Source organism: Coturnix japonica, chromosome 3 (genome assembly GCF_001577835.2).
Source record: "Coturnix japonica isolate 7356 chromosome 3, Coturnix japonica 2.1, whole genome shotgun sequence".
Classification (NCBI taxonomy): domain Eukaryota; kingdom Metazoa; phylum Chordata; class Aves; order Galliformes; family Phasianidae; genus Coturnix; species Coturnix japonica.
Genome location: NC_029518.1, coordinates 8,741,314 through 8,764,416, shown reverse-complemented (window position 1 = coordinate 8,764,416; position 23,103 = coordinate 8,741,314). Strand labels below are relative to the sequence as shown.

General features: G+C 38.0%; 1 protein-coding gene across 38 annotated transcripts in view; it reads right to left on the bottom strand.

The window, feature by feature from the left end:
- The window catches only part of NRXN1 (neurexin 1), a 606,274-nt gene that overhangs the window by 94,574 nt on the left and 488,597 nt on the right, over positions 1-23,103 (bottom strand). For all 38 annotated transcript variants that reach the window (XM_015856854.2, XM_015856856.2, XM_015856852.2 and 35 more), the window contains one exon: positions 13,730-13,901. In XM_015856854.2, coding sequence (XP_015712340.1) covers positions 13,730-13,901 — 172 coding nt within the window. The remainder of the gene's footprint in view (positions 1-13,729; positions 13,902-23,103) is intronic.

Here is a 23,103-nt window from a genome sequence, read left to right as displayed (position 1 = left end):
ACTGAATATGTTCTGACTTTTGCCCAGGTAGCAATCTAGATGATCTTCATTTCATGCTAGCTAGCAAATAGCCACTATATAGAATGTCTCTTGACAGAAATAATACTCACATAATATAAATTAACAATGGCAAATGGAAAACACTGTGCTCAGCTCTTATTTTAAATTTCTATTGGTCTGTAATCCCACGAGTATCTAGTATGCAGGTAGGAGCCATCAATAAGAAAGGTCTTATTAACTACACACAGGACTCCTCATTAAGTTTAAGCCACACTGCACTGAGGACAGAACAGGTCATGCTATCCAATGGATATTGCTCATATCAGTGCCTTTTTTGTAGTTAGTGAAAGACTTTGGGAAATTCTGTATGTTTTCCATAGATTATTTCTGGACCATTTGCAATATAAAATTATTTGAATCAACTAAAACAACAACAACAACAAAAAACAAACAGCAAAACAAACCACCAACATCTTCTGAGGTTAAATTCTGTTCTTGGTTACACAGTTCATGAGTGAAAATAAGAGTTTGGACTTCAGCTGTGTTCCTCAAATCTACTGCAATTGAACTGCTCCTGTAGGCTGTCTGGAGTCAATGCAAGGTACACTGAAAATAACTTTGCAAACAAAACAACAACAAAAACCCAGGACTGCAATTGCAACATTTAAAAGTGTTGGTTTTATATACTTTCATGAAACATGATAATGCTAGAGTTCATCTTTGCCACTATGTCTCAACATACTGGACCATACGGGTGCTTTGTCACATTCATTACACCTACCAATGCTGGTTCAGCTCATTTGCCTATGGATATGCATGATTATATGCAAGCCAAAAACAATAAAAGCGAGGTCACTATTTGGACAAGCTTTTGCCAAGCAGAAGAAACCAAGAGCACCCAACGTAGATAGAAAATGGCATTTAAGAGAAAAGAATCTGTTCTGTGTCAGCAGTGCAGCAGAAAAGTAGCCAATAGACATTTTACTATAAAAGAATAATCTATTCCAAATTGAAAGGTTTAAACTTGTACACATAGGGGTTTTTTGTTTGTTTGTTTGTTTTTTTAAATGCTTTTGGCAAAGCACAGAAACAGAAACTGTAAATAATAGAAACAAATGCTCACTGAGATAAAAGGAGTGTTTTAAGATGGCAGAACTGTAATGAGCAGTCCACCACACAGTGGTGTAACGGCCATGGGTGGACTCCAGCAGTGATTTAGTTTTTTCTGTTAAAAAGCGAAATAAATTGATTCCTCATATATTGTAAATACATAAAGTAAAACTCACACATATATAAGTTTCACTGATATTTTCCATTTAAAGTCATCCGCAACATGTAGCATGTCACCATAACTTTCAAGAAAACAGCTGATTTTTGATAATCTGCAAGGGATTTCAGATTAGAGAAATGCTTTCCCCTTGTTACTACTTTGCCTCTGAGTGTTGTGGGGTTTTGTTTGTTTGGTTGTTTTGATGTAGTTTGAGAAGATTAAGAAGAATATGATGAAATATTTTGCTCAGAGATTTTGACTTTGAAGAAAGTTAAGAACTGCGTTATTCAAACGCCATGGATTTCTACATTAAATATTTTTCTATAGAGTTTCCTTCCTTTATGACTTTTATGACTATCCCGCTACTGCATAAAGTGAAGGAAGGAGGAGGAAGGTAGATGAGAGATCTACTGTCATCACTGGTCATTCCTGCTGAAAAAAATCTATTTCAGTGCACCCTACTCTTCAAAGGCCCTTAAAGACATGCTGGACATCAACCACAGAAGCAAGTTCTCAAGAGGATTGCTGTCTCATGGCCTAAAAAGGCCTTTGAGGTTACAGATAAGATCTTGGATGTTATCAGTTCACAGCTGGTTTCAAGGCAGCCTCTGGGGTCAAGTAACCTGCTCCAATACCAACCACATCTAACATGTGGATGTGACCTGCACTAGTTAAGCTGAAATATCCAAATCCTTTAAGCTCTTGCCCAAAACACACTTTTATGGGAGGAGCAATTCTGCTGTAAAGCTAATAAGGCCACATTATAGATGGACAACCCAAAGTTGATAGCTTAGTTTTGTGGAGATCTGAATTGATCACTCTGGTTTTCAGACTTAATCTGAATTTTCCCCCAAAATAAAGCAAATAAATCTAAACACAAAAAAAAGTCTACCCTATCAATATTGAACAATTTAAGTATATATGGATTTGCAAGGAAATACATAATAAATAATCAAAAGTTGGTATGCTTAGTTTTTCATTCTCTTTTACAAGAATACATTTGCTGAAATAGCATGCAAAAGGTAGACTCTGCTTCTACTTTGAAACACAAAATGTTAAATAGGGAATAGAACAAATTTTGAAGGAAAATAGCTCTGCTAGCACAATTTACACTTCCACTATTTCTCAGGAAACCACTTGACCTTTTAAAAATCTACTGAAATCCACAATGTTGAAGGAATTAGATAAGAATGTTATCATCTTTCCAGCAGAAACTGTACTCAAAAACGTGTTCTTATTTCTGGCATAACTTCCTTAATTCATGGAAAGGCATAGTTACATCTCCATTAAGAACACAATGCTAGCATACCAGTTAAGTATTCTTATATTTATAATAGGTTCCTAATATAGACAGAAGCAAGATCTGATCTGTAAAACACAGGATATTAAGATTTTACCCACTTCATTCTCCATTCAGACAAAAATCTATTAGTGGGTTATTTCAAAACCCCTAATGGGTTCAAACAGCTCTTCCAGGAAATATCTGATCCTGACACAATGCACATGGCAAAAGAAAATCAGAAATCATACACTCTATTTCTTGTTTCAATTTCTTACTCTTGCTTATGACTTTCTAACAGCTAAAGAGCACTGTGAGCACCCAGTGTTTTCTCCTTCTGAAAGTACTTATACTATAATAGTAAATTTCTTACTTGTTCATTTAACACTATAAAGCAACAAAGAAATAACCTCTTGTGGGCTCTTTTTACACTCACACACTTTTTGTTTGTTTTTGTTTTTGGGTTTTTTTTTTTTGTTTTTCCCATAACACCACAGACACCAGATACATGTACAAAATTGGTACCTGTTCCAGAGCCTGTTTTCTAATTGTTGTGAAGGGTGCCAATCCTCAAACGTTCTTACATTTCAGACTTCTCTGCCCACAGAGCAATTTCCAAAATCTATTTTGCCACAGAATCACATTGTATTTCATGCTGGAAGATGAAACCACTACAGTTCTCAGAATCATACAATTCCAGGACATTCCACCTTGCTACATTGTCATAACTTCTTTTCTTTGCTCTTAGATCCATACCATATAGCACGTCTGCAGTCTGGCTTCTCCAGCAACTGAGCTGAAATAATACAGCTGCCCTGCCCCTTAGTTACAGTTAGCTTTTTGTTTGTTTGTTTTGGGTCTTCCTAACAGCCACACATTTTCAGTGACAAATATCATGCAGACTTCCTGGATGCTTATAAAAGTGCCAAATATTTTCAAGCCCTGTAAAATCCCATGGAGGATACTTCCAGTTGACAAATGCTCCTCATTGGTAACTATTGATGGCATGGAATATTAAGTTTATTGACAAAAATTTACCCATATTCTCTGATAATCGTTTTATAGATACCAGTTTACCTATCAGCTCCTTTCCTAGCTAGCTCACTTAGTACTTGTGACAAGATGTTATCTGCAGAACCACCTAGGAATTTCCCAGCCTTCCTCATCACATCAGAGTGATTTTCCCAGTTTATGCCTGATAAGTCGAACTCTTCCCTCTCTAGCACTTTTGCCAGGTTATGTGCCAAGAAACATTTTCCCTGCTGAAACAGGCACATCCTATCAGGCCCCAACAGAGCTCCTTTCTTTCATCCATGATTCTAAAACCCCAAATTCTGGCAGAGGTACCAGTCTTGGAATCAGGCACCAATGACCTGGGCTTGCCTATTTATTTTCTTGTCTCTCCTTGTTACTTGAACAATCAAGGAAAGCACTCTTTGCTCCCAAGTCCTTTAGTATGTTCACATACCCATTTTGTAACAGCATTGTTTCACTGTCTCTAAGTCAATTAATTGCTGCTTATACAAATCTGGATGCCTTTCATTATGTATCACACTTCTGATACAACAATAGGTCTTTGATGTCTTGCTTCAAATAGCTTTGAGATGGTTTGCCCTGCAGAATCTTGACAGTTGGGCAGCTCATAATGGTTCCTGGTTGTATAGATCATACAGGCAAGTCATTTTTTGTGCTAAGCAAAATAAGCTGCAAAAGAAAAGACCCTCTGCTCAAGGTAACTCCTTTAGCACTCTGTACTTTTCCATGAATGACAAAATACAGTTGTAGAGTACAACCACTGAATTGGCTAGGAATACGTTGTCACTAATCACAAAACTGTTCAAGAAAGAGTTATTCTGAAAATGTAGACACTGCAGTTTCCAGGTTGTTCATTTTAACCAACAGGACCTGAGACTGCAGAAAGCAAACCACACAGTGAGATGATAAGATAGATTTATATAGCTACCAGAATATCAAACTTCTGTCCTGAGATCACATGGTACAAAATGGAGTAAGAGAGTCTAAAACATGTATACGCTTATTCAGGACAACAGCAATTTGTTTATTTGTGAATAGCTAGTTAAAGCAGTTCAGTCTTTTGCAAATGTATCTAGGACAGAGCAGGTTGCTGTTTTCCCTGCTGCAATATGAGTTACAGTGACTGCCTCTGAAATAGTTTAATGGAAGTTCTTATCCTGAAGACATAAAGTACTATTTTGCTGTCATTCTTCACAATTCTTCATTCTTCACCAGCAAAATATATCTGGGGACACATGCACAAATATGTCTCAAATAAAAAATATCTCATTTTCTGAGAGCATCTAAAGCACAACAACATTGCAGAAAGAATTATTTTTTTTTTCTATATGATATATGGTCCAGTTGGAATGCCCAACATTGCATTGATTTGTTCTGTTCTCAGAAAGGTTCCCATTTCAGGCTGACTACAGTGTTGCTCCAGGAGCTAATGGAAACAAACTGCACCACAGGAGAAACACACAGCAGAAGTACATCACAGTCTTCTCTCGTATCAGCCAATGACAGCATCAATGTCTGTATTAGAAATAAATGCCCATATGTGCCCATCAAGTGAGTAATCTAAAATGAGGGGCACTGTTGCAACCCTATCAACGCTTGTTCACATTAGAATTTGTTACACACTAGTAATTTTACTGAATTTAGTCGATATTAGTCTGGCTTAGTGAGTGATGCGTTAAATAAAATCCAGTGTAAACTCAAACAAAACAGCTATGAACTGTCTGGAAGGCAGGATGAAAAGAAACAGGAATAGTTTAGCTTTGACAACACAGTCCTTCCCTGGGAAAGAAAACAAGACTGACAAATATATTGTTAGATGCTCATTCTATAAAAGCAATACATTGTAAAAAAGCTACCACATAGTTAAAATTCCTTGTTAAGTAATTTTATATATATATATATATATATATATATATATATATATATATATATATATATTTCCTTTTTAACCAACCCCACATGAATACCTCATGTTTAATTTATCCTGCAGCACTTGATAAGTAGCGATACTGTAGGTTCCATGGAAAATGTGCCTGTCGGGTTCAAATGAAATAAAAGCACGGAAATGATTCCCTATGTATTGGCTATGTTTCATCTTTTGTGATTTTACTTTTAATGGGACTGCTAACAACAGCATTCCTGAAGAGGTGAATGCAACCTGCTGTGATATATTTGCTGTGACTTATTGTCAGGTCTCTTTTCACTTCCACTTTCTACTTCCTTTAACTTGAATTCCCACATCCTGTGGTCTTAATTCTGGCACTATCCTTTGCCACAAGAAAAAAAGATAAATAAATAAGAGATATCAGTTTCATCTAATATTTCAGAACAGCTCATTCTGACTCACTGCTCATTTGAAATTTTCTTTCCCTTTCTAATGCAGATGCATTCGTGCTGTATTTAACTGAAAGGTGTTATGCTTTCTGTGATCAAGCAATGACAACTGAACCACACATTTTATCAAGATCTGAATTTAATTACAGGATCTATCAACTCTAAGAAGGGATGAGCCTTTGTATTTCATCAGGATATCCAAGATGAAAAATAAAAGAAAGAGGAAAGATCTGTCTGCTGACTTAGAGGAGCATTACCTATTATTATATATCATTATCTGACAGAAAATCCTGATAAGCTGTCAAATGAAGTTGATTTGGGAACTACTTTTTGAAAAGAGACTTTAGTGTCTTGTTTGGGTATTACCTAAGCTCTTTAACTACTCAAGACAGAAGGATATATCAATTTCATAATCTCTCAAAGGCACCAGTGCTCTTTTTAAAAAAACAAAACAAAAATGAACAGACATCAAGCTTTGACTTTGGGTAAGCTGTAGCTGAGGTCATCACAAAAATAGACCACCATTTTTGTTATAATCAACCTTTCATGTGAAGAATAGAATCATACTGAAAATGGGTCCTATTTACGAGCTGGAAAATACATTTGATCATACCAAACTCTAGTCACAGTTTCACCCATCAGAAAAAGATGCAAGAAATCAGTTGTGCAATTACATATTAACAAAGGTAAGGGAGCGTGCTGGCCTAGTTGCATCCATCACTTAAATGTTGGTTTCTGTCTCAGTAAGTCTGATTAATTTTTAATCTATTTTGATTCCTGCTAAATGAGTTTCTCACACCTTACAATACTCCAGAGGAGTTGCTGAAGTGAATTTCACATTTTTCTTTGCCTTATTTTCAAACTGTTTTACTTACTGCTAAAACACCTTCTTTTTCATTTACCTTATGGGCAAACATAAGTGTATGAATGCAAGTAGTGAACAGCTTCCTATAATACTCATTGAAGAACTTTCTCAGTGGAAAAAAAAATAAGAAATAATGCTGTTTTGGCTTCACTTTGAATAAGTAATGAAAGCAATAGAGAAAAGTTAATTGTAGGTGACATTTTTTGATTGAGTGATCATGAGTTGATTCAAATTAATACAAGGACAACTAAAAATAAGCCTACAAGTCAGATTCTTGATTTCAAAAGAACGAAATTTGATAAAGTGAAAGAAACTACATTATGTAATCAGTTTGAAGGATTGATGGACTCAGCCAGGAAGGACATTTGGAAATTTGTAAAGGTAAAAGCATAAGTAATACATTTGGACTTGCACATGCAAGGTTAAAATACACGGCAAGACATCTACTAGGCTGAACAGCTCATCATCATAGACACATTATAGAAGGAAGGAAAAAGAGCAAACTTTATCAGCAAGAAAACAATACATTTCAGATTTAGAAACATACTTAAAAATGCAAGTGGAAGTGCCAAAACTCTATCTAAAAAAATCCTCCGAAGTAAACAAAATAAATTTTAAACCAGAGGACACTGGGCCACAGAAACAAAGAGATCATGGAAAGGATTCAGGTCACTTTGTAGTAAAGCTGATGATGATCCAAGGGATAAGACTGTTCTGACTAATGGGAATGTATCTCCTCCCAATCCAGATTTCAAAACCCTGAAGGAAGCAATATATTCATAATGAATTTGTGGGATCAGAAGGCAAGACAGACTATTTCTGTCCCAGAACTTTATAAATTCAAGATTTAAATACAGATAACCAACAGGGCATGCTACTATTTGCATTAGTGAATAGGAAATGCAACAGCTTTATATGACAAGAGAAAAACAGTTATGCAGTCAAACTATTTTGCCTGACCTTAGCAGAGTCTTCATGGAATCCAAGCATTGTCAATGAGGGAGCCTCCGAGTGAGGATTAAAGGAACAGGTAGCAAAGATGATATTGTCATGGATGTCTACTATCAACCACCCACATAATACATAGCATGGATGAGCTATTCCATAGGCAACTAGGAGAAAGAGGAAACCTCTAGATCACCTGTCCTTGTCCTAATGAGAGATTTCAACTTCTCATATATAAAAACATTATGCTGTCATGACAAGCAAGTCCTAGAGGATCTGGAAGTTCCTGTCACAGGTACTGAATGAGTCAACTAGAAGTGTCCTCCTGGATCTGTTGTGTGAGACTTGGGAAGGCCTTGTGGGAGATATGTTAGGTGGCTGTCTTGGCCACAATGATTGTGAAACAATTGAGCTCAATGTTTTTGCTGTAAGAAGAAAAAAGGCCAGCAGAATTCCCACCCTTTAAAGAGTGCCAACTAAGCTTCTTGGGGAGCTAAGTTAGCTCGCAGATACACTGGTTTTCAGCATACAGAGACCATGAGATGCATTTAATGTCCCATTCACCTAGCAGTCTCATTTAGTCCACAGACTCAGAGTCAACACATGTGCTCTCGTGTTTTTAAGTGATAAAACAAGCAACAACAAAAACAACAGCAACAACATTAAAACACAGCAAAACAACAATTACAACAACAAACAGAATTATTATGTATTATACAAAAGTCCCAAGAGCTTCAGCTGCCAATTGCTGTGCTGCAGAGGTACTTGGCACTGACCATACTGTCAGCCTGTGGTTTGATCTTCTGCCAAAATACACAGACTATTGCATAGATACCTCTTTGGTGTAAGCACTCAGTCATAACTTATGCTCCCCAGTCACAAAGGTACATCTGTTCCAGTAGTAGTGTTTTGGTCAATCTTTGTGTGAGTGGCATGTGAGATGTCTGTGCTGTCAGATCTAGGTCTGTCAGACACAGTTCTGACAACATGCGCTGTACTGTGGAGCACATGAGGACAGCTGTAACTTAGTTATGCTTTTCGGAGGCTATCTGGGGCTCTGGTATGACTGGGAAGGTTTTGTTAAAGGTATTTACCTACAGCAGGCTACATCTTCTAGACTGCTGAGTATTTCCAGCAGTGTGAATAGCTTTGAAACCATAAGCCAGTAGGCCAATATCTAACAGATTATCTTCTATCCAGACAACTTTGCATCTATGATGAAAATCTGGCAGAATAGAAGAGTGAGTTCCCTCTGGTACACTGACTGGTTGTGCCATGTTGGCTTTTTTTCTTTTTTTTTAAAGTAAGTCTTAGCAATGGACAAATTCCCTGTGACAGAATGAAGCATAGGGTTATTCATGGAAAAGTGATTCTGAAAATCCTTCACAATAAATGATGGTGGTTGTGGCTTTAGAATGAATGTCACGTAGTTTGTTCCAACACATTTTCCCAGACTGGTGAAGTGTACATCTTTTAATACTAAGAGAAAATGAGAGAAATTAGAGAAATTCTTTTTCTTGTTACATGGTTTGGAATACTGCTATGAGAATTATTTGTATTTTAAACAATCTGATTTTAAACAGATTTTTTTTTTTTTTAAACAGGCTGCTTCAAACTAAATGAAACGCTTTGATCGTAAGTCACTATAACTGCCTATAAACACTAGGCAATCTTGACATGAAAATTCAGAATATTTTATTTAAAAAATACAGAAATTAACATTTTCCAATTACTAAACCCAATTTCCTGCAATTTTGCTTCCCCTTTGTCCATAATTATTAGCTCTGTTTGACCCAAATTAACAAGTCCTTTGGTTTCCTCCCAGAAAAGCATTCTTAGTAAATCTGCATTTCATTCTGTAATTATTCCCAAACTAAATTTACATGGGCAGTCAGTTCACAGTAGCAGCTGGAGTTGCTGCAGCTGTGCAGTACTGTAGCCACAACAGCAGACAGGTAGTCAGGACAGCCAAATACAACAAAGTTTTGAAGCTTTAGAAGATAAGCTATCAGTAGCAGAAAGGATCTGCATGGCAAATTGTTTTAGTCTATTGATCAGGAGCTCTGACTGCACAGTCAGCAGTTTTCTTATTCCTACTTAATATGATTGGAAATTACGATGCATCCCAGTTAATGGGAAATCATTATCTGAAAAACTTGTCAAGGTGAAATAATAAAGTTATTCAGGAAGGTGGAGAGAATGGCAAACATTAAGTCAAGACAGATAATAACAAGTTTAGTTAAGAATATACAAATCCAGTGGAGATCTGGGCATTTTAGCTGTCTAGCAAAACAACAACAATACACCATTCCTAATCATAAAGCTGTCTGTCAGAAACTGATAGAATGAGAAGAGGGAAAGCAGGATGAACATTTAACAAAAGGCAGAAATCTAAGTGTGCATCCTCTCAGCTTTAGCCCTGCACTCAGAGGGATGGCAAGGCAAGAGCTCTGTAGTCCAAAAAACCTGTATCTAAGTACATACTGAAATCTAAGTCCTTCTTTCTGAAAATCATCCTGCCACGTGGTAACACTGAAGATCTTCACCTATTAAAATAATCACAGAATTGTCAGAGTTGGAAGGAAACTGTAAAAGCAATCTAGTCCAACTCTTCTGCAATGAAGGACACCTACAGCTACATCCAGTTGCTCAGAGTTCTGTCCAGTCTGACCTGGAATGTCTCCAGAGATGGGGCATCCAGCACCTCCCTGGGCAACCTGTGCCAATGCCTCATTACTGTAAAAAACTTCCTCCTTATATGCAATTTAAATTTCCCCTCTTTTACTTTGAAACCATTTCCCTTTGTCCTATCACAACAGACCTTGTCTGGAGGACTCTGTCTCCTTCTTTGTTATAGCTCTCCTTTAGATACTGAAAGGTAGCTCTTCCAGCTCCCCAAAGACTTCTCCAGTCATGATTGCCATGACTTTTCAAATACCAATTCAAATGGTTTGGTGACTACATCAGCCAGTTCCCTCAGGACTATGGGACGCATCTCATCAGGACATTTTATTTATATATATCATTTTATTTATAACTAAAAAGTATGGGAAGTAGACCTAACCAACACAACGGCAGAAGTATGAGAGAAGCTCACATACAGCAGCAGAGACATAAAAAATTACACAGAAAGAAGAAATTCATATTCTTTTTAGCACAGAACTGAAAGCTAATGAGCCCTCTCTCATGCAAAAGTCAACAAATTTGGTCCATACTGTACATTTTCAAAATGCCTTCCATCAGACACAGGCGCAATGAGGAAGTTAGCTGGTTAATCACTACTGCCAAGCAGTACTGTCAGTCCCTAAAACAGCAACAGCAGTACCATGTGTAAATTGGCCATATCAGCATTTGATGAACTGTGTTGTTTTACATCATTAAGACATCACTTTTAGAAACATTATCTTCAGAACTGAAATGACAGTGATAGTTTTTAATATGGTGCCAATCAAGATTGCTCAAATGTAGTTTATTCTCCTGTACAGGCCTGTCTTTTCTATGAGGTAACAGTTCTGTGAAGGAACTAGCATTTAAACAGGGTTGAAGTGAAGTCTGTCCAGTATGATGGAACACCAAAGAAATAACCATAAAATATGGTTAGATGCTTTCATAATGGAAGGAGAGGAGAAAGGATGGAAAAAGGAGAAGAAAGATTTCACAAGCAATGCCCTAAGAATTCAAGAGTTGTAAAGTGTTACTAGGAAAATGAAAGTTAAAGAAACTAAGAAAACTGAAGAGCAAAAGCAGTGCAGGAAGATCGCTCAATAAAGCAAACCAATAGATTTTGTACCCCATCTGCTGAAGCAACTGAAAATGTCTTCAAGTGTTGGTTGTGCACAGACTGCTCAAAGAAACTCAGAAATATCTATTATTTAATTATTTTTCCACAGAAATAATCCAGCTTCCTTGCAATCTAGGGGAAATACAAGGAAATCATTCTACATCCCATTCCAAGGAAATCACTATTTTTTGTACTGATCTATGTTGAGTAGAAACAAATCCTGTGGGCCAATATCCTCAGAACTCAACTGCATTTCTTCCTCATTTTAATTCACTTTGTATTTTCATGAAGAAACAACAGAAATGGTAAATATTTTCATATCTATGATTTATGTAATATATATCAGTTCTGCAAAATACAGCTGGAGCACAATCTAAGACAGACTCATCTCTGGTTTCTACCATCTTATTTCAACTACCATTTACTAAATATTGTAAAAGTCAGAACATAAGAGGGATAGTAAGAGGGAAACAGGCGTATCTGAAAGAACACAGGACATATTTCATTCAGTGTTCCCTCTTCCTCCTCTCAGAGATATGTCTTTCTTGTGGCCATGAACAATTACGGTCACCCAGAACTGTCATTCATTCATAGAGGAGAGATATATATATTATATATAAATCAATTTCTGCTATTTACAATTTCACTTGCAACATATCTTTTCATTTTTAAAATTCTTAATTCTCTCCAAGAAATTATTTGAAGGGTCATATTTCAATCTTGGAATATATTTTTATTGGACTTCATTTTTACAATGCAGTTCTAATGCTGGACTGCTACTGAAACACCAATAAGACAACAAATTCTAAATATCAATGACTGCTATGGGGAATGGCTTACTCAACGTGCTATTCCACCCCCAAAATGAAGAACATTTCAGTTTATACTCTGAACTATCATTTTGGTTAATAGAAAACAGGCAAACCAGAATAATTTCTCTCACATCTCTGGATTTGCTGCTTTTTGTTTAGTAGTACAAACACACACACCGTTAAGAGGCAACATGCAGACTTGCATGTAAACCTTAATGGCACAGTGATGCTATTCAGTAAGAAATGGAGTGCATATCTGAAAAAGACTTGCCTTTAAAAAGGAATAAAACTAGTAACACACTAATCTGCAGGGTATGGCATTTGCATAAAATTAAATATGGGCTGTACCAAGGAAATGCTGCATTCACACAAGTGGTTCTGCTGAAATAACCAGCATTACTCACATAAACAAGAAGGCTGCTCTGAAAGTAATGCCTCCTGTTTTATTAGTCTGGCCCATAGCTTCAGAGGTGGATATCAATGGGATGGCAGCAGACGTTTAACCTTCCCACCAACATCCTATTATAGTTGTTGCTGTGGCACAGATGGCAGTAGAGGGGCAGTCTGGCACAATGGTGTCTGACATGGAAGCGAGTGTGAAGGACCCATTGACAGTGTCTGTGAGCACAGTAAGGCTGGTGCATTTCAGCAGTGGTGTCAGTGACAGCATAACCCCCACTGGCACAGGTTTGTGCAACATGCAGGGTCTTGCTCATAGCTGGCAGAAAGCACAGCAAACGATAGTGACTACAGTGAAAAACAGCGTATTGTAGCTGATAATTAACTCTATCAAATAGTGTTAGTGTTCTCTTTGTAACTCTTGAAGTTTCCATAGAAATAAATAGGAGGCATTACTTTTGGAGCAACCTGCGTAATATTACACAGCTGACATTTTCTGCAAAGACTGGTTAGTTGCATGAATAATAACTGATGCACCGTTTCATCTCTACTCTTTTTGGTACAATTCCAGTAAATTCACGATTTCAGAGACCTTTAATAATCTCTTGTAATTAAAAGAGCATGGACTGCTTCCCTTCAGAAATGTTTTACCCAATCATTAGCAGATCAATTTGAGAGTCACTTTAGTGTGCAGCTTTTGTCAAAGCCTTTCTCCACCCCAACCCCCCCAAAACAATAATCCAATATAAACAAATGAAAACAAGAAGCAAACTCACTATTTCATGCCCTGATAACTGTATCTTCCACTTCCAGTAACAACCTGAATTTCTGCTCTTAAATTCATTAAGAAATGCCATCATCATGAACTGCATATTGCTCCAGACTCTTTAACGACTTAATTTGCTACTAAAACACTGAGAAAGAGCTGACGTTGCTTTACAAGAGGAGCAAAGTGATCAGAACTCCATAGATCCCCCTTTTACTCACAGAAGTTCGTGCAAACCCTTACCTGCTGGGTAGCGTTCGATAACTGGCCAGTTGTCCACCTGTAATGTGGCATTGCCACCACTTCTTGTGAAACGCACTACGTGGTATTTTCCATCATTAATGATTGCGTTGATTTCTTCGATAGCGATGTCATCCGTTCCAACATTAAATTTTACTCCAATTTTTCCCTGGTGCTGCATATTCAAAACAAAACAAAAAGAGGGGTGGGGAAAAGAAATGAAGAACTAATTAGGGGTTGTTTTAGCAAGAGAGACAGCGTGACATGTAGGGAAAGATCTCTAACATCTTCCCTCCTCATATTTCACTTCTGAAGGCCTGCATGTGGCAGTGACAAGCCTCTTGACAGCTCCGTAAGTCCAGCTCTCTTTGATCGATAATTGATATTCCAAATGAGTTACTTCACCAAATTGAGTTCTTTCCTTTTCCAAGACCAGGCTGATGAGGGGGGAAGGAAGATGAAAGCACAAGTTCCCTTTGCACCCCCAACCCTCATTTCCATGAGAACTAAACGCTTTGCTTTACTTTTTAGTCTTTCAAGATAGAAAACTTTGCAACATTGCTTGGAAAAGGTGTAAAAGTTTGCAATTATTATTTCCATTTTTCCTCCCAGTGGAGTGACTTTTTTTCCCCCCATCACACTGTAGTATCTCCGAATCACAAAGACAAGAGCAGGCCAAATGACTCACAGGGAGTTTCCTGATCTGAGCCAGAGAGGAGTGAGAAGTATTTGTGAAACACACAGCATCTTGTTCTAAGAACAAGAGTGATTCTCCTGCTGTGATGAGCCTGCGAGCTGTGCTTGAGTGTGCCTCCAGCTAAGGAGGCTTCACACATGCATTCATACTCAGGACTAAGGCTGCTGATTTTGCAGATGATTGTGATATTGGCATGTTTTCATCCTTATTGCCCTTTAATTATTAAGACAAACACTTCAATAGGACATCTGTAGTTTAATAAATCCTTTTAAAGTCTATTAAAAGTTTAACTTAACAGATTCATGTCTTTTTTTCTCATATAGAATCAACTGTATTCCTCAATAAGGACACATTTAATTAAGGGTATAAAAAAGGAACCGTGCAGCGTGAGATTCGGACCTTGCGTAAAGTAAGTAGCAATTCTATGTAAAACTACACTTGCTACTGGTACTTTCCTCTTAAAAGTTAAAAAAGCTTCTCAAAGTCTTTACACCACCACGCATAGTACAATGAAACATTTCACTTCATACCTCCTGGTCATTCATTTAAACCCTTCCATAACCACCTCACCCCCCAGTACATCCTTTGCACCAACTCCTCTTACTGCCTGCTGTCACACCTGGAGAATGCAGTGGTGCATCCTCCAGCTCCTCACCTCTGGAAATCTCTCTAGTGTTTAACTCAGGAGTTCTTCCACTTCATTTTATCTCCTTTTTAAAATATCTGACTGTACTTTCCAACACTTTTTGCTATCCCTACTATGGTGCTAAACAGCTGCTGAACATCTGTGGAGAAAGCTCCTCGACTCTATGGAAATTGTCATCACTCTATACTGTACTTTTCTTTATTTAGCTGTTGCTTCTATAGCTATGATCTTTCTAGAGGAGCAAAATCTCAGTATTTTCTATTGAGATTTGCAGAATAACTCCAAATAGCAATTTCTTAAATTTACTTATCTGCTCAGTTACTTAAAATACGTTCCAAGTATACCTGTTCTCTCCATGTGAGTTGTCTCAGCATCTCTCTGCTGAGTCCTCTCTTTTACTTTTCCATGCCAATGAGGTGTCAATAAGGGATCTGCCTCACTCGCCTTCTCCTGCCTCAGGTGTGAGATGCAGAGCAATCTCCTGTTAGCTCAGGAGAATAACCATGGCCATACTTCATTTCTGCTGGTTTAACTACAGCTCAGAATAGACTGCACCACTTCTCACGTGGATGCTGCAGCTTATTTGCTTCACCTGTTTCTTTCATACACTCATATACAGAAATATATATATATATAAAGAAATACAACATTGTTCTGTCTCCGAAGCAGTCTCTTCTTTTACTAATTTATGAATTGCAGAAAAATGGCATGCCAGTGATGATGGCACACGCACCTTTTCGCATTGCTTTCAAGAAATCAAAGGCATTGAGGATTAAAAATAAAAAAGCTGACTACATTTCCCAGTGATTCATAATTACACTATTCACAACCTACACTTTGCATACCTGCTTACCCATTGCCTACACATACGTGCACCATACACACACACATATATTCTTTTAGCTTGAAGAAAAAAGAATAAAAACCCCATTTCAGAGAATAGGACAGGTGCAGTCAAAATGAAATGGCACGAAAGGTGAATGCATCAGCAGCTTCTCCAAAGTAAGAGAATGCAGTGCTGCAGTTGTTACCCAGCCACCATTTGTAGATGGCCAGGAATTGTTGAGAGGAATCAATGTTTTACAGATTTGCAGGCAGACTTTTGGCCTGACGTGATGCACACGAACAAGTCATAACAAGCTGCCCCGACTCTCCTCTGTTTTCACAGAAGCACAGAGCACAAAGCACCCAGCTACAGCAGCTGATAGAACACTACATATACCTTCACCAGTCCTGTTTCTGACATATCTGAGTAGAATGTGAAAAACCCAGTATTTAAGGGAGATACTTCATTTTTATTTTTTTATTTTACACTTCTTCAGCATCTGTGGAAACTTACGTAATCTACAAAACAAGGAAGCAAATCTGAGTTTCAAGTTTACATCTTCCTACAACTTTAAAATATTTAAGTTAGGCCTCAGAGTATCATGCTAAACATGACATTTTTAGAGCCCCATTGTACACGGCAATTTAAAACCACATGATTATGATTAGAAAAAACTGCCTTCTTTAAAAGCTGAGCGTATTAAATTGCTGTTTCCATTTCTTCACCTTTGCAAGACGCAGTTACATGGTGCAGTATGAGAAATGCTATTTTCTTTAGCAGTTGATCATTCATAATAATCTCAGTCTTTCCACCAGAAATAGCCTCAGATAAATGCTGAGGTTCCTTCTTCAGCACCCTGATGACCAGCCCTACACCTCTGCCTATACTAAGGATCCCAACATGTCAGTGTTTCTGTTAAAGAGTGTTATCCTTGGCAGTGTCCTAAACTAGCAACCATTTCACACCCATGTTTGCCCACTAGCAATACCGATAAATTCATAGCTCCTGTGGTGAAAATCAGACCTGGTTACTGGACCTGTAGAAGGCTGCCATGCTGTTTACAGTTCTTAGTTTGTGTTTCATTTTACTCAGTTTCACCCAGCTGAGAGAGATCATAGCAAATAATTCTCTAACCTGAACTGGAAAAGCCAAAATAAAACGGTGGAGACAAATAGGGGATGGGAAAGTCTCCAATACTCCTTTTGAGAGAGGCCAGAAGAGAGGATGCGCCTTCAGGAAAAGTATGAAACATTTAATGAAATGGGGTGAGTGTTGATCTCTGCCTCTGGAACTTAAATGAATTTCAAAGCAGGCAGCACTATGAATATTGCTACAAGTGTCATCCTGTCACTGCTTGCCAGACCACAGCACCGGGCCTTCTGATTACCTACAGAGAAACCCCACAGCACCCAGCCCCAGCCTGCAGATTTTCAGAGAAGCAAAACTTTCAGTTTGTCTGTGCTTGAAGCTCTTAAGATTCTGAAGCTGGGGCTGATTTTCTCTCTACAGAACTACCCAGGCAGATGAGCACACTTGGCGTTGCCTCAAGTACCCCTTCACGCTGCTGCAGTGTGCAGTGTTGGCTTTGCCTACAGTGTAAAAGCTTCTGGACAGCCACTTGTTGGAGTCCAAACTCACAGTGTGAAGAGAAATAGGACAATGGCAACAAGGCAGCTGGATAAAAGTACAGAGTTAGTTAGAAAGTTAGGAATTAGATGTGTAGGTGCAATCCTACACATCTAGTGTGCGCTGAAATGCTTGGAGCTGTGACTGCTCAGACAGCAAAGGAATATATGTACATCTATATACACCAGTCATTTCAAAGCATTTGGTCTTCAAAAGCACTGGCAATTCCAGCAGAATATTTTGAGGCATGTTTTACAAAGTGCGTGCTCTAAATACTTCTTCTTTGGCTTTAACAGGCTTCTGACAGTGCTGGGAATGCTGATGAACCTAAAAACCAAGTGAGAATGGCCAAATGCAAAGCAAGCCAGCAAATGGCAGTGCAATTGGTTTGCTGCTGGACTCTGCTCCTGTGCTACTGATCTGCCAACCCCTAAAGCAATAAAACCTGCAGCAATATAAAATACACATATATCCATCTCTGAAATAATGATATTTCCTATGGAATCAGCAGGGTTTTACTGCTCTCTGCAGTAATATTTCTGGAATCAGTCAAACAAGTGTGTGCAAATTTGGCACAACAGTAGTTTTAGAAGAGACCACAGTCAACCTAAGCTCATAATACTTAGAACCTTTAGCCACTTCCCAAGAAAAGTAATAATACTGTTACTCCCCCAGGTGCACAAATAGAGCAAAAAGAGAACATTCAAGGCTGCCAGCATGCATCTTATAAAGTCAGCGCCCCGAGGCACAACTTTCTGGTGAACACAATAACAATATCTTAGAACTAACTGATGCTTTACATTGATTTCATTTAGAAATAAATTTATTGAGTTTTATCTGAGACCATTAGAGAAAACTAAGGCCATTTTCACACAGATGTAATCGGAGGCTAATATTCTATATTATAGAATGGTAAGAAAAACCATTAAAGTATTCATAGTCTGAATACTATAGGGACATGTGTCTGCAAAACCAGTGCTATCTGCTCAGGAAGAGAGGTGGGGGTTTCATAATGGTCAGAAGATAGATCTGAATCCCTCAGTATTTCTACTGATCCCTCAGTATTTCTTATTATTTCTTCTAGAAGAAATGTTTCCCTAGGAAAGAGACAGAAAACAAAGCATCTGGGAAGATGCTTTTGAATGAATCCACCATCTTTGCTGTTCCAGTGAGATAAACTAATTTTCTGCAGATAGGTTCTAAAATTCAAACTGTTGGGTATCACATTATTAACCTAACTTAATTTATGAAGTTTTTATATATTTTTGTTGCTGCATTTCTCCATGAGAAGTGAGGAGATTTTTGTTTTATTCCTTGCCCTTTTTAACCAGCAGTAATCATCTATTTTAGTCTACTGCAGAAAACCTTTTAGTCTACAGCACGCAAACATAATACAGGCACAGGCATTCTTGTGGCATCCCTCATCTCGAGCACTTACAGTACTTACAGTCAGGCTTGGTGCCACTTCATGAAATCAGAAAGGCAACTATTTCCCGCGATGGATTATAGCTTTCAGCATATCAGTGCCTGACATACTGTAGAAAATGAAGGAGGGGCTTGAAAATTCTATCATACAGCTAACAGACAAAGTTATCAGTCACAGGTAGGCACTTCAAGCAAAGAGCATAGGTTTTTGCTAATGTCTGGTAGGGCACATCCACCTTGTATTCAGTCTTTTAGAGATTGACATCTGACGAGTCTCAAGCTATTTGGCTTCTTCTTCTCTTCCCCAAAGCTGCAACTACTTAGCTACTGTGGAGAAAAATGATTCTGCTTCCTTCCCTAGTTGCTAAGTGAAGAGGCTGATCTATTCCCTACGTTCTTTCCTGCTGGTTCTCAACATTTATTTGCAAATTTCCTGATATTTGCTTATTTCTTAAACCCATAGCTCTGCAGTCCTCGGGATATGAGAAAATCCCACTTTTAATTTTCAAATAAGCTCCTAGTTCAAATAATTGTACAGAAAAGCTTAAAACCCAAAGCCTTACAGGCTACTGCATCAGCAGGCTAATAGAAAGAACTGAAAATGATATTAAATCCTCCGATTTTAAACTAAATGCTTCATTGTTTTTTTCACCTGGAGCTGTGACACTTTGCTAGTGACAATCAGCTTCATTACCCACATATCAAATCTGAAAAATGTGCAGTTGGATCCCACTTCTGGGAAAATTTGCTCTCCCTTATTTCACTCTCAGCCCCTTGTTATTAAGACAGTGGGGGCAGAGGGATGTACTTCCTTTCCTAACTGCTCTATGAAACAAGACCTTACCAACAGCTGACTGGTCTTGTTGCACAGCTTTCACAGCCTCAGGCAAGAGCCTGGTACATGCTGTGCTTCCTTCCTTCCTTCCTTTTTTTTTGGGGGGGGGGTTGCTGCATGGCTTGAAGGATATCATTACTTGGCTTGAGCTATGGCTGGAATCCCCAACGCTACTGTTGGCTGCCCGCAAGAAGCGCAGTGAGGTCTGTGGGATCTGTTCACACACGACTCCAATTTTAAATGTGATCTCTGCAACAAAACACTGACGAGTGCTACACTAAGCCACTACTTACACTGTTAAGGGGGAAAAACATCCACAGAGCCTCCACAGAGCCACCAACATTACCAGTATTTCCTGCAGCATCTGTGCACACACACCTAAGTCTAAACCCTAGCATATATTTTGCATTTGCACCACCTGGCAAGATCCAGCAGTGACAATACAACGCACTTGAAAAGCTATATATAATCTATAGTCATAAATACACAGTGCCAAACCCTTATTCCCTCCCCTAATTCTGAAATCCTTAATCAGTTGTTTAATGGATTTTATTGAAAGGAGAAAGAGAAAATTTGCAACATATTTTTTCCTTACATTTTATTCAGAAGCTCTGTAAGATCAACTCATAAACCTCTAGATGACCTCAGTCTCATGCCATTAAGTTATCTATATTTTCTAAATCAATAGAAATAATAAAAATTTATTGTTCACCAGATGCCCCTGGTTGACACATAAGAAATAGCACTATCACCATAACAATATTATGTATGCAAATTCATACAGATGCTACCAGAGCTACTGCACTCTTAAATGCTTTTCTATAAAAATTAAGTTGGCCTTGAACCAAAGGCCCTTGCAAGAGGTAAGTGAAATATGGGCCCACCATCCCCATAATTTACAATTGAAGTATATAAAATAAAAAAGCAGATACCTAAGTGGCTCATGAAGTGGAAGAAGTGACACATGACTTAATTTTTATTATTTTTTAGTTAATGTCACAAAATGTCATATATATGGAGAGAGAAGAAAAAAAGCCTGAAAATTATGCAACATGGGCTTCCATGCTCACTGCCCTGGCGTTTCAGAGCAGGAAGCAGTTACTCTTTGTTGCTACAAAATAATGATTTCTATGATTTTCTGCTTTAAAATATTTGTCACTGTAACTGTTTTAAATGTTGTTACAGCAATTCAATTTACATCACATTTTCAGCTCTCAGACTCTATTGTTTTCCTGTCTAGTTTTAAACACTGTAATTCTTACCACTGTATTTCATAGTGGCATTATTTCAACTTATTCTGATGATGAATTACTGAGATGATCCAATTACCCTAACAATCAGCCCCCCCAAAATGCAACAGTTATGGAAGACATATGGTGTAGAGCCTGCAGCAGCAGCATACTGCATCTTATTATCCACTCAGCATCGTTACTGCTACATACTAAAATCAAATTTTTCTGACAATGTGCAGTAAAGAACAGTTTAAGTAGTCAGCCCGTAACACGGTACTTTCTGTCAAAACAACATGAAGCACAGATATTCCTTTACTTTCTGAGCATCTCCCCCATGGATTCCACCCAGGCTATAGTGAGTTAGTATAGATGAGTTGAAAAGAATACAGATGGTATTATACCAAACAAAGCTGAACTTGAAGCCCTCCAAAATTCTTCTAGCTACTGGCCAAGGTGACACATGTGTCTTGACTTTATTCTTGCACACTCATTTTCCACGTACACAGACATCTGTGAGCATGCACAGCCTGAGAAATAGCAAATCCATCTCTGGGTACTCAAAGACAAACTGTTCCCTTCCCATGCAAAAGCATACATTTCCTAAAGAATATCAAGGCAAGATCTGAAAATCAGGCATGGTTTCTACCTTTTTGTAGGGCTTTTATGCTGAGAAAATGAAAACAGTCATCTGAAAATGTAAAAATACAACTGGGAAGAAAAAACAGAACAAAACAAAACAAAAAGCACATTGATGTCAAAGTAATCTCATCCACATTAAAAACTGCACAGTTTTAAGGATATTGCTTAGAAAGGTTTCAGATAATTCTTCCAAAAATTTGTGTCTGAAACAAATCCAAAGTCAGAGTCAGCAGGAGGTACAACTAGGACCAGAAGTAAAGAATCAGCACATTTTCAAACAGGCTTTCATGCTAAATGATTAATAGCCATATGATCAACAAACATGCTCCCGAAAGCACAAATTCATTTTATTTTATTTATTTATTTTTTTTTTTCAAAATCTGGGTCAAAGAGTTTCTCCATATTAAAAACCTGTAAGGAGTTATTATAAACAAATTTGGTAGCATTAGACACCCAGCTCCTACTGAGTTTTATTGAAAACTGAACACCTATATGCTATTCAGGACTTTAAAAATGTTGCTTTAATATGAATGATAATCTGGAATATATCCAGAGATATATGAAGGCTGAACTATTTGGTGGATAAAGAATTGGTTTGATGGTTGCAGTCAGAGGGTCCTTGTCAATGGCTTTATGTCCGGGTAGAGAACGGTCATGAATGGTGTCCCCCAGGGGTCCACCTTGGGACTGATGCTGTTTAACATCTTTATCAGTGACAATGGGATTGAGTGTACCCTTAGTAATTTTGCCTATGACACTATGCTGAGTGGTGCAGCTGACACAGAGGAAGGCAGGAGAGACTTGGACAGGCTTGAAAAGCAAGCCCATATGAGGTCAACTTAATGAGGTCAACAAGATATAGTGCTTGAGCTGGGGCAATCCCAGACACAACAGGTAGGGCTGGTACTCTCTTCCTGTTTTCTGAGCATTCCCATCTTTTCCTGCCATCAGCTCTTTCTCTCTTACCAATCAAATACAGAGCCATCATTCAAGCAAGCTTGAATATTATCTATTAAATAGATTATGTTACTTTTCTTAATATTGAAAATCTTTCAGAATCAAAATCAATTTGACAAATTCCTTGCATGCTGCGCTGTGAGATGCAGTGCAGAATAGCCTGTTATCGATGCTACAATAGAGGATCTTGCTTCTTTTGATCACCTAATGCAGCAAACCTTACCCTGACTACTCAGAGCATGAGAAGTGATCAAACACTGCTAGTTGACTGGACTGAGAAATCCAACTTTTAGCTGGAAGGGGAAAATAAAAGTTGATACCTGCTTCTGTGCTTTCCTGTGCTCACAATCCCCTAGGTTTGAATGACATTGGCTTGGCATCTTTAAAAACCGAAAAAAAAAACCACAAAAAAAACTCTCTGTAGAACTGAAGTGCACAAAATAACGAGGAGGGTTGATAAAGGAAATCACACAGTTCATAAGCAGATTCCTAAA